The sequence below is a fragment of the Salmo trutta genome, chromosome 14 (assembly GCF_901001165.1).
Source record: "Salmo trutta chromosome 14, fSalTru1.1, whole genome shotgun sequence".
Taxonomy (NCBI): domain Eukaryota; kingdom Metazoa; phylum Chordata; class Actinopteri; order Salmoniformes; family Salmonidae; genus Salmo; species Salmo trutta.
Genome location: NC_042970.1, coordinates 34275500 through 34288643, shown reverse-complemented (window position 1 = coordinate 34288643; position 13144 = coordinate 34275500). Strand labels below are relative to the sequence as shown.

General features: G+C 42.4%; 1 protein-coding gene across 3 annotated transcripts in view; it reads left to right on the top strand.

Annotated features, from left to right (window-relative positions):
* Nucleotides 1-13144, top strand: part of LOC115207893 (SLIT-ROBO Rho GTPase-activating protein 3) — a 123904-nt gene that overhangs the window by 41967 nt on the left and 68793 nt on the right. For all 3 annotated transcript variants that reach the window (XM_029775436.1, XM_029775435.1, XM_029775437.1), the window contains exon 3: nucleotides 11533-11695. In XM_029775436.1, the coding sequence (XP_029631296.1) occupies nucleotides 11533-11695 (163 nt within the window). The remainder of the gene's footprint in view (nucleotides 1-11532; nucleotides 11696-13144) is intronic.

Here is a 13144-nt window from a genome sequence, read left to right as displayed (position 1 = left end):
TCATTGTCAGAGAGTGAGGGAAGGCTTGCACTGCCCTTTAAATGGTCCCTAGCTTTTTCATTTTTTACATATAGCTGGATCTACACAACAGACGTGACGTGGACTTATCTTGACATTAGACCACTTGAAGATCAAACAAACTTTGATTGTTGAGTGAACTATCACTTTAAACCATTTCATCTGTGGGGCTTCGGGAACTTCCTATTGCTCCTAGAATGATCTTCAATGTCTATGAGACAGACAAAATAAATTGGTTGAGGAACCATTTTGGGGGTTATCATTAAATGAGGATTTTAATCACTACCTATTAAACTAAAATGTCTAAATATGGTCTATCAGTCAAAACAGGGATTGCACATTATCAACAGCAAGCAAGCCATTAGAAAGCAGCTCATGTTATATTGAAAGAAAACATAACCTGTCTGAGAAAGATAAGATAAAGCTTGCATTAATGTCCAATCCTGTGTGTTCCTGTGTTTGTGTGTGTGCCTGCCTGTGTGCAAGTGTTGTGTTGTGTGTGTCCGTGTGTATGCCTGCCTTTATTCCTGTGTGCATGTGTGGGTAGGAGGGGGTCATTAATGATTGTCCTGGTATCGCGCTGAGCCAGTCTCCTCCACGCTCGTTCTGCTTGACTACAAACACTGGTGGCCTCCTTATTTTTCTTAACCCTAGTTCCATTTGATTTTGCTGCCTGAAATCTCTGTCCAGCTCCCTGTCTGGCTTCAAAGCACAACACATGTACAAGTTTCATGGTTTTTCATTATGAATAAAAACAGTACTGTTTCGTATTAAAAACCTGACCAGACCATACTGCAATGCAAAATGTAGCTACAGCCCATAACTCTGAGTTTTATTGATTGCCTTTGATATTTAATCTAATATCTCATTTTCTTAAGCGGTCCAAATACCGACCCCTTCGTGAACTAACACTCGCACTTGACTTCCCCCCCCCCCCCCCCCCCCCCCTTACTAGCTCTGACTTTGCTGATTGTAACGTTGGTCATCTAAAGGGGACCAAGGCACAGCATGTAGAGTGCTCATATTTACTTTTAATGAATATACTTAAACAAAACAACCGACAACAGTTCCATCAGGTGACATACACTAAACAGAAAACAACTACCCACAAAGCCCAGGAAGAAAAACCCCTACTTAAATATGATCTCTAATCAGAGGCAACGAGGATCAGCTCCCTCCAATTAGAGATCAACCCAAACAATCCCAACATAGAAATAGAAAAACTAGAACTTAAACATAGAAATAGAACAACCCAAAACACCCCCTGTCATGCCCTGACCTACTCTACTATAGAAAATGACATCTTACTAGGGTCAGGACGTGACACTGATAGCTACTTTATTGAGGAAAATGTACTACTATGACTGTGATATGTGGTTGTACCACCTAGCTGTCTTAAGATGAATGCACTGTAAGTCGCTCTGGATAAGAGTGTCTGCTAAATGACTAAAATGTACATTTGATAAATGGATTTCAGATAACTCAATCAGCAGGAAAGCCTTATTAAGCTTGAGCCTACATCATCTGAAAGGTTCATCATTGATGCACAGTATTCATGGCCATGTGCCAGTGATTCCTTCACTAATTATTCATAATATTATGAATAAGAGAGAGCATCAACTTCCCAGTGACTCCCAGCAGACTGCTAAGCGTTATGCATGGGGTTGCTTGGTTGGTATACTTGCCTGTGGGGCAGAGGCAGACCAAGGGCTGCCAATCTGCATTCCACCAAATACTTAGAATTAATATTTATTAGGCTAGACTACAGTACATACTGTACATAATATTCTGTATCTACAGATTGCTTTGCACCATTGCATTTCTAATTTACGGACATTAGTGAGAACCAATCAGCCTCTGTTCTGTGTGCCCGCCAGCCCTAACCAGCTCACTGACTGTACAGCCCCTCATCATCTGTACAGCCCACATCACTGAGTCTTTCCCCGGTGGTCTAGCGTTAAAGTTAAACTATAGTGTTAAAGGTTAAACTATATCCCTGTCAGAAAGAGAGACTGGGTGTGTTAACTGCAAACATCAAACTCCTCTCCAAGGGAAAGAATGAGAGGCTTGTAGTCCCAATATCCCTTTGGTTTACAACCTCAGCTGAATGACATCAGTATCTGCAGAACCAGGCAGGGTTCTTTTGTGTGTGTGTGTATGTGTGTGTTTGTGTGTGTGCCTGTAAGTAAGCATGTCACTGTTAGTCTTCACCTGTTGTTTACAAACACCTGTTTGTAAACAACAGGTGTAGACTAACAGTGACATGCGTACTTACAGGTCCTTCCAAACAATGCAGAGAGAAAAATCGAACAATTATAGAAAGATAGTGACACGGGGAATAAATACACAATGAGTAATAACTTGGCTATATACATTGGGTACCAGTACCGAGTCGATGTACAGTGGTACGAGGTAATTGAGGTTGACATGTACTGTGGCTTGTGAAAGTATTCTCCCCCCTTCACATTTTTCCTTCTTTGTTGCCTTACAACCTGGAATTAAAATATATTTTTGGGGAATTTGTATCATTTTGATTTACACAACATGCCTACTACCACTTGGAAGATGAACAATATTTTTTTATTGTGAAACAAACATGAAATAAGACAAAAAAACAACAAAAAAACTTAACTATTCACCCCCCAAAGCCAATACTTTGTAGAGCCACCTTTTGCAGGAATTACAGCTGCAAGACTCATGGGGTATGTCTCTATAAGCTTGGCACATCTAGCCACTGGAAGTTTTGCCCATTTATCAAGGCAAAAATGCTCCAGCTCCTTCAAGTTGGATGGGTTCCGCTGGTGTACAGCAATCTTTAAGTCATACCACAGATTCTCAATTGGATTGAGGTCTGGGCTTTGACTAGGCCATTCCATGCCATTTAAATGTTTCGCCTTAAACCACTCAAGTGTTGCTTTAGCAGTATGCTTAGGGTCATTGTCCTGCTGGACCCATGTTATTTGTGTACTTTGATTTTGGAGTTTGTTTTTTTGTTAATTAAAATACTCCAGTTTAACCAAGTTGGTTTCTCCTGCGCCTGACTTCCCTGCCACCTACAAACATGACTATGACAGGTGTATGTAAACTTCCAACTTCAACTGTATATACTGAGATCATGTGACAGATCATGTGACACTTAGATTGCACACAGGTGGACTTTATTTAACTAATTATGTGACTTCTGAAGGTAATTGGTTGCACCAGATCTTATATAGGGGCTTCTTAACAAAAGGAGGTGAATACATATGCACACACCACTTTTCCAATTTGTATTTGTAAGAACTTTTTTAAACAAGTTATTTTTTTAATTTCACTTCACCAATTTGGACTATTGTGTGTATGTCCATTACATGAAATCCAAATAAAAATCCATTTAAATGACAGGTTGTAATGTAACAAAATTGGGAAAACGCCAAGGGGGATGAATACTTTTGCAAGGCACTGTATAGGTAAGGGTAAAGTTACTAGGCAACAGGATATATAATAAGCAGTAGTAGCAGTGTATGTGATGAGTCAAAAGAGGGTCACTGCAGATAGTCGGGTAACTATTTAGCAGTCTTATGGCTCGGAGGCAGAAGCTGTTCAGTCAGGATTCTGTTGGTTCCTGACTAGACACCACCACCACCACACTGCTCTGGCCTAGGCTGCAGCTGCCTACTATCAAATGTTGGCACTGACTCCTTTCCTCCAAAAATAGATTCTGCTGAAAGATCTGCAAATCAGCATCGCCGCGTATTGAATCCCTGCTTGAAAGCAAAGGAAATGCATTTGAACTGCGAAGCTAGCGCCGTATGTCCACGCTTTCCCCGGCTGTTGATATCGAGTTTGATTGTGTCTGTCCTTTCCTCGCTCTTTCAGAGATAAGCAGGAAACAGGCAGGCAGTGCGGAGTGGATTAAAAACCCTTCACAGAGCTCTGAGTTTAGGAGTGCATCCCAAATGACATAATTTTCCCTATATAGTGTGCTACTTTTTAACAGGGCCCTGGTCAAATCAGGATGCCATTTGGGAAGTAACCCTGGTGTGATTAATGTTGCCCAATTCCTTGTGGAAGTCCTCTGAAAGGTCCTGTGATGTGATTCAGATGAAGGTGTTCTATACAGCCATAACTAAAGAGTCACATCAGTTAAACTTGTTAAGGTTATAGACTGATTATGGAAACATCTTATCAGCTATACATCCTTGAATTAAAGGATTACTGATGCACGAACACACACACGCACTTGACATGCATGCACACACACAGACGCACACACATCAGGGTTTCCATTAGGAAAATGTGGAGCCGGACAATGTGACCTGGAAGATTTTAATTTACCAGCCATTTGAGAAATTTACCTGACCCATATGCATTAGGTGCATAACCCATTAGGATGTCCACCCAAATTTACAGTTTAAGTTGGAAGTTTCCATTTATTGGGTAACTGGGAGTTTTGTGAGTGTAACCATATGAAGATCATCAAAGGTAAGTGATTAATTTTATCGCTATTTCTGACTTTTGTTATTCGTCAACTTGGCTGGTTACTGTCTGTAATGATTTGTCTGCTGGGCGCTGTTCTCAGATAATTGCATGGTTTGCTTTCGCCGTAAAGTCTTTTTGAAATCTGACACAGCGGTTGGATTAACAAGAAGTTTATCATTAAACCGATGTATAACAGTTGTATCTTTTAGGAATTTTTATAATGAGTATTTCTGTTTTTGAATTTGGCGCTCTGCAATTTCACTGGATGTTGGCGAGTGGGACGCTAGTGTCCCATATCCCCTAGAGAGGTTAATCAATTCCCCATTACATATGTCACCTGAAGTAAATGTTCCGTTAATCCCCGTAATTTGGTTACATTAATTTATTACAGTCATTTACCATTCTCATTCTCAGAGTGGAAACATTGTTTGCAGAGTTCACAACCTGCTACACTTGTGAGAAACAAGTTTTGGTTTATTTCATAACTATTTATGAGATTTGTAAAAAAAAAATCATTGTCTTTTCTTTGGAGTTCTCCACATGAGCATGTGTCTGGTTTCTCTGGCAGCGGTCCAAACACATAAAATACACACCCTCATCCACTTACCCTCGCCTTATGCCCTTGGGGGAATCCCCGTTGCCATCTTGGCGGGTGGTCCAAATGATTAGCCAAGCAAGGGAAGTTTGCAACATAAGCCATTCAGCCCTCGTTTTTAGGTGGCTTTGGGAGTGTACAGTTGTGTTCACTCCGGGGCCTGAAACTCCCCATAATTCAATTCGCGGCAATTGTACATCCGCTAAGAAAAGTCAGCTACTAATGAATATGACGGCACAAGCAAGTCTCTAAAAAGTTAATGTTTTTGTTTGGTTATCTTTTGGAAATTGTAGAAATAAAACATTTTCCTTCTTCAGAAGTTCCAGCTAGGCAGCCTAACATTAGTTAGCTAATTCATTTGCTAGCTATCATATAGTAGGTGTTTATTAATAATTATATATTTAATATAAGTAGACATGCACTCATAATTGACTGTTGCACATGTAAAACAAGCTACTGGTGGCTGAAAACACAATCATCTCCGGATAAACAAGTGACGAATTTCTGGCCAAGGGTGGTCCATTTAAAAATCCTTCCTTCCTCCCTCGCCTCTTGCCCTGCAAGGGTATACTCGTCAGACGTCATGATACGTCATCAGAAGTGTCCACTTAATTTGAGGGCTGAGGGGATAGGGTGTGTCTTTTAAGTGTTTGGACTGCAACCACTGTCCTAATGATGTTGAGGGAGAGCGTGCGCCTGAGCACACATAGACGTACTTGGCCTGCTGCATGGAAATGTGGAAAAGTTTTTTTTTTTTTTTTTACATCGACTGCTAATGATAATATATTAAAACTATAGTTCCTCACTATTGGAAAAAGTTATTGGAAAAATCCTTCCAACAATCTCCCCCTTGATAATCACCAATCCTCAGTATGAAAGAGCAATGGAAGTTATAGGCCTATTGCTTCATTGGCCTATAGACTACGAGTTCCATGCGCTCATTTCTTTAGTTCCTTTAGTTCCATGCGCTCATTTCTTTAGTTCCTTTAGTTCCATGCGCTCATTTCTTTAGTTCCTTTAGTTCCATGCGCTCATTTCTTCATATGGCAAAGGCTGTTGATCTTGAGGTGACTTTTAACTTTTAGTATTTTTTCATTTTAATTCAAAATTTTATGATTAACCACGTGACAATGCTTTTCCGAAACTGAAACGTTATTATTGAAATGGAACTGTTCCATGAAAAAGCGCATAGGAAAAAAAGATAACGCATAAGTCATATCTTTTGTTTACGTATATCTACAATGCTTTTTATTGTAATTTCTGCTCGGCATCAGACTAATTTCCACTCAAATGAGAATTCACGCACGGACATTTTATCAGCAGACAACGCATCCTACTTTTCTACGGTAAAATGCAAGAGTAACTTTAAGAAAAACATTAGGAAATGTATCTGGCTACATTCTTTCTACAATAAACAGAAATATGATGTCCATGCATAGTTTTTACAAAAATACCTTGTTTTTTAATTGATTGCTCATTTAGCCTACTTGTGTGGCTGACAGCAAAATAGCGTTGCACATCTGTTGTTAACTGATGAAAATGAAGCTATTTTCTGCCGAATGTGTTACACGAATGTATTTTCTGTTAAGGAAAACTATAGTTGCACGTCCCTGATCACTCAATTGAATAATACCCCCACTGTTGACCCCTGTCAATACACAGCTGGACTCACCTGCTCCCGCTTTCTCCAGTTGTGCTATTTACAAACAAACACGTGACTGAACTACGGTAAGCTTCATAATGTAAAATAATGTTATAGGTGGAATGAAGAACGCAATCTTCTATCATATTGCACAAGTTAACTGCAGGTATTTACTTAAAAAGTAGTTACAAAAATGTATAGTAAAACATCAAAGAAATAGTTTCGACAATATTGATGGTATTGAAAAACCAAATACCCTGGTATACTGAATATGTGGTATATCGCCTGCGCCTACTGAGGTCTGATTTAGGATCATACTGTCTGTCTGATAAGGAGGCACTGTTATAGTAATGCTAGAGTTGTGACCTGTGGGTCTACAACCCACTGCTCCATTACTATAAAACCAGGGCTGCATTTATCACTGGGTGAAAATAATCCCTTCCTCTCTCTCTCTCCCAGAGCAGAGATGTGTCCTGCTGCAGCCACACAGTCCTAATTGCTTGCCTTTTTGCTCCAAGTTCCTGTGAAATGAGGAAGGCAGCTGGGGAGAAGACAGCCTGTGTCCCTTTGTCTCTTCCCTCAGGAAAAGGGTTTAACCCACAGCCCAGAGAAACAGTGATGGGCCTGGCCAGATTCTCAGATGTCTCTTTTCAGAGACTCTGCTTATAGTTATGGTCTCGTGGTGTGGGTGGGTGGGTTTTTGCAGCGTTGGCAGTTTCAGTGCTGCATTGAACGTCACAATGAATAGGATGCTTTGTCACAGAGCATTGGAGCTCCCTCCCTCCCCATCGCTCTGTCTGTCTGTCTGTCTGTCTGTCTGTCTGTCTGTCTGTCTGTCTGTCTGTCTGTCTGTCTGTCTGTCTGTCTGTCTGTCTGTCTGTCTGTCTGTCTGTCTGTCTGTCTGTCTGAGCTCCTGTCACGGTAAACAACTGAATTTATTTTAATATTCAGGGAAAATAAGTGATTTTACGAGCAGATTAATATTTTATCAGGGATTACAGGGTTTGGAGATGCCTGCTCAGCGGTTTTGCCTAACCATTCGGGAGGAGGAGTACAGTACTATGGACAGAGAGCCTTGTGAATGGAGTCTTGTTGCTTGGATGACGTGTGTGTGTGTGTGTGTGTGTGTGTGTGTGTGTGTGTGTGTGTGTGTGTGTGTGTGTGTGTGTGTGTGTGTGTGTGTGTGTGTGTGTGTGTGTGTGTGTGTGTGTGTGTGTGTGTGTGTGTGTGTGTGTGTGTGTGTGTGTGTGAGAGAGAGAGAGAGCCTGGTTGTGCTTAAAGAGGGGATTAAGCATCTCTGGCCACTCTAAGGATTAGGAGAGGATTGAGGTGCCTGGTCCCTAGGCCTCTCATCCACAAACACCAATTACACAGCGAGGAGCTACGACTCTAACAGCCAGATAGGTCACTCAACCGGAACTGTTACGGAATGAGGGCCGTGCTGAGACAGGAAATAGGCCATCCCAGAAGGCAAGGAAAACATGATTCATCACATTGAGTTTCTATTGTAGTTAGAGAGTCACTCACAGGTCTATTGTTTCCTCTATCTAGTCTCTCTGAGACAATTAATCACTTTGCCATAGCAACAGAAAGTTCAGTTTAATCATTCTATTATCACTAGTGACGTCTTGATTATTGAACTGGCCCCAATTTGGTTTAATTGGGAGATTTTCTCATCTCATTCAAATTACTTTCCCATTCCTTTTGATTCCAAACCTGTGATCAGCTGGAGAATGCTCAATCAGACCTGTCTCAGCAAATGCAGAAGTCTGAAAGCCTGCTTTCATTGTATAATATTAGACACATCCATTTTCTGCCTAACTTCTTCTTCGCACTGAGCATCCTTCCTCAAACGGTGAGTTGACCTGCTATAGCATCTTGCCGGAGTCTTAGAGAGTATGTACAGTGAGGGAAAAAAATATTTGATCCCCTGCTGATTTTGTATGTTTGCCCACTGACAAAGAAATGATCAGTCTATAATTTTAATGGTAGGTTTATTTGAACAGTGAGAGACAGAATAACAACAAAAAAATCCAGAAAAATACATGTAAAAAATGTTATAAAATGATTTGCATTTTATTAATGAGGGAAATAAGTATTTGACCCCTCTGCAAAACATGACTTAGTACTTGGTGGCAAAACCCTTGTTGGCAATCACAGAGGTCAGACGTTTCTTGTAGTTGGCCACCAGGTTTGCACACATCTCAGGAGGGATTTTGTCCCACTCCTCTTTGTAGATCTTCTCCAAGTCATTAAGGTTTCGAGGCTGATGTTTGGCAACTCGAACCTTCAGCTCCCTCCACAGATTTTCTATGGGATTAAGGTCTGGAGAATGGCTAGGCCACTCCAGGACCTTAATGTGCTTCTTCTTGAGCCACTCCTTTTTTGCCTTGGCCGTGTGTTTTGGGTCATTGGCATGCTGGAATACCCATCCACAACCCATTTTCAATGCCCTGGCTGAGGGAAGGAGGTTCTCACCCAAGATTTGATGGTACATGGCCCCGTCCATCGTCCCTTTGATGTGGTGAAGTTGTCCTGTCCCCTTAGCAGAAAAACACCCCCAAAAACATAATGTTTCCACCTCCATGTTTGACGGTGGGGATGGTGTTCTTGGGGTCATAGGCAGCATTCCTCCTCCTCCAAACACAGTGAGTTGAGTTGATGCCAAAGAGCTCCATTTTGGTCTCATCTGACCACAACACTTTCACCCAGTTGTCCTCTGAATCATTCAGATGTTCATTCGCAAACTTCAGACGGGTATGTATATGTGCTTTCTTGAGCAAGGGGACCTTGCGGGCGCTGCAGGATTTCAGTCCTTCATGGCGTAGTGTGTAACCAATTGTTTTCTTGGTGACTATGGTCCCAGCTGCCTTGAGATCATTGACAAGATCCTCCCGTGTAGTTCTGGGCTGATTCCTCACCGTTCTCATGATCATTGCAACTCCACGAGGTGAGATCTTGCATGGAGCCCCAGGCCGAGGGATATTGACAGTTCTTTTGTGTTTCTTCCATTTGTGAATAATCGCACCAACTGTTGTCACCTTCTCACCAAGTTGCTTGGCGATGGTCTTGTAGCCCATTCCAGCCTTGTGTAGGTCTACAGTCTTGTACCTGACATCCTTGGAGAGCTCTTTGGTCTTGGCCATGGTGGAGAGTTTGGAATCTGATTGATTGATTGCTTCTGTGGACAGGTGTCCTTTTTACAGGTAACAAGCTGCGGTTAGGAGCACTCTCTTTAAGAGTGTGCTCCTAATCTCAGCTCGTTACCTGTATAAAAGACACCTGGGAGCCAGAAATCTTTCTGATTGAGAGGGGGTCAAATACTTATTTCCCTCATTAAAATGCAAATCAATTTATAACATTTTTGACATGTGTTTTTCTGGATTATTTTGTTGTTATTCTGTCTCTCACTGTTCAAATAATCCTACCATTAAAATTATAGACTGATCATTTCTTTGTCAGTGGGCAAACGTACAAAATCAGCAGGGGATCAAATACTTTTTTCCCTCACTGTATGTATGGTTGTGGTAGAACCATATGACTGTACAGTATATTAGCTGTGTCCATTGTGGTGTCTTGCTGTGGGGAATAATGGTAGCAGCACTCTAGAGCAGACATATATCAGCTTCTTAGAGGTGATTAGCATTGCGGAAGCTCTCTGTAGAGGGGAGCCTTTGATGTTAGTGCTCATCATTTTTCTTTGCAGTAAGTACATGTGCAGTTTTCACCACGGCTCAGTGAAACCCTCTGCTGCTATCAGTGTGTGTGTGTGTGTGGGGGGGGGGGGGGGCATTGTGTGTGAACATACACTGGAGGGGAAAGCTGATTACGCTTCAGCCAGAGCCCATGCCTCTCAGGGTCATTATGGTAACCAGCGTTAAGGACTTAAGCAATCAATGCTGTGTCAAACTGGAGCGCTGCGAGGAGAAACTAATACCGTCTGTTCTAGGTTAGCGCCATCACGGTAGAGCAGGGGTGTCAAACTCATTCCATGGAAGGCCTAGTGTCTGCAGATTTTAGTTTTTTCCTTTCAATTAAGACCTAGACAACCAGGTGAGGGGAGTTCTTTACTAATTAGTGACCTTAATTCATCAGTCAAGTACAAGGGTGGAGCGAAAACCCGCAGACACTCGGCCCTCCGTGGAATGAGACTGACATATTCCATAGAGGGAGGGAGAGATGGCGGAAAGGGAACAGAGATATATAAGGAGGGAATTAAATAAAAGAGAGAGAGAGATGGAGAAAGGCAGAGAAAGAGAAAGGGGGAATAAGTGAGAGAGAGAGAGAGAGAGAGGCAGAGAAAGCGAGAGCGTAGTGTGATGTTAGTGTGGTTAAGTCTCTGCAGTCAGCCAACAATGGGATCATGCAGCAGCTGTATTGTTTACTGGGAGCAGGAATCAGTCTCAGAAGCCCTATTTGTTTACTCCAACAATGCCTGTGTGTGTGTTGTGTTGTCTGTGTGTTGTCTACCCAGCGCAACCCTGGGCAATATAAGCTGCTCACTCATATTCACCGGGGATGGGCTATGCTTAACTTAATGGCAAGTCATTAACCTTTCAGTCCGTCTGGTGCACAAAATAAATTATTAGGGTGAAGTCGAAGACTTCTGCTGTGGGACAGATATTTGTTCTGACCATCAACTTTGTCTGTTTATACGCCTATGTGTTGAGCCTGTTGAATAGACACCCTAATCAGGTAGTAGACCTTAGAAATATTGAAATGATGAAAGCAGAGACAAACCACAGGTATGTACAGTATGTTACTGTAACCCTTTGCTGATCACTCTAACGTCACCTCCTCTCTGTGTTGTGTTCAGGAAAGACCAGCACCTGCTGTCCAGTGTGAACTGCTGGTACTTGGTACTGAACCAGACCAGGAGGGAAAGCAGGGACCACGCCACCCTCAACGACATCTACACCAACAATGTCATCGTCCGCCTCGCCCAGATCAGCGAGGACGTCATCCGCCTCTTCAAGAAGGTCTGTCTGTCATCCTTCTGTCCGTCTGCCTGTCTCGCTCTCTGTTTACTCCTCTCCTTATCACCTGTGCTCATGTGTTCAGAGTTGAAGATACAAATGAGCACTATCTTTTCTCGTTTGTTTGCTGACCAGTAATGGGCATGATGTGGATTCTCCTATCCCTAGATCCTAATCATATACAAATAACACCAGACCTCATTGCTCTTTTGCTTAAGGTTACGACCACATTCAAACCAGTTTTCACCTGAGCCTTTGAAATGAGTCTGAAAGAAACCAATGTTCCTCTATTCTTTCCATATTCCATCTTTAGTATACAGATTGATGGTTGAGACTATGTGAGCAGTGATGTTTTTTGAGAAGCTACATTATCAGCTGACCCGTATTCCAGCACATTGGTTGGATTTGTATACCTCTGTCAGGCATAAATACGTTCCATGTGGCCTGTGGAGTAGTAGTGCAGTAGTAGGGTTAAGATGGAGCAGGGTAGGGTACCCCCTGGCCCCCTAACCACCAATGGGCCCCTGCTGGTGTGAGCAGCGTCTGGCCCTGTGTCAGCACATAGCAGAGATGACTGAGGTCTAACCCAAACACCAGACCCCTGTTTACACCTGGCAGGCTTTCCTAGAGGTGAGACCCAACCCGCGCTGCCAGCCTCCATTCACACACTAGTGTGTGTGTGTGTGTGTGTGTGTGTGTGTGTGTGTGTGTGTGTGTGTGTGTGTGTGTGTGTGTGTGTGTGTGTGTGTGTGTGTGTGTGGGTGTCAGCAGGAATGTGAATGGGGGAAACAAGCAACACATGCTTTAGGGAGCACCAGTCAGGGCTGAAAACAGAACAACACAGCCTCCTGTTAGTCAGTAAAGTTCCCTCAGGTAGCTTTTCCTCTGGCTGGTAATATGAATGGAGCTACACGTCCTTGCTGGCAGGCCTCGCGGTGACAATGGATAACATGTCAAAGAAATATACTGCCTAGCTTTGTAGCTGTCAAGTAAATGAATGGAGGAGAGAGCTGAATAGGCTACAAGTCGATCAAGCAGCCCCGATGATGAAAGAAAGACCCGGTGTTGCCCAAGATTTCTGATATCCAGATAGTCATAAATGAATACTCCATAAATAGGGCCATGAGTTTTTCCTGACCATGTGTCATCTCTATGTCATCTAACCTTTGACCTGACCATGGAAAAACTTTGGGCCTTTTCTAGACCGGATCTATTCTGGGAAAAATACACAGGTCTTTGTTGTAGTATTTCTCTCCTCAGTTAGGTGTTCTCTGTTGAAGGTTTAGTAGCCTCTGAGTCTGGTTGATTTTGTCAGCCAATCAAATCTGCTCTACAGTCAGAGGTTCCATATCTAGAAAGTGAAGTGAGACATTTCTAATCAATGCAAAATGGAATAAAAATGACGTAATTAAAAGTTCGCTAAATGAGAAGGAGTGGGCTACAACGAACAAC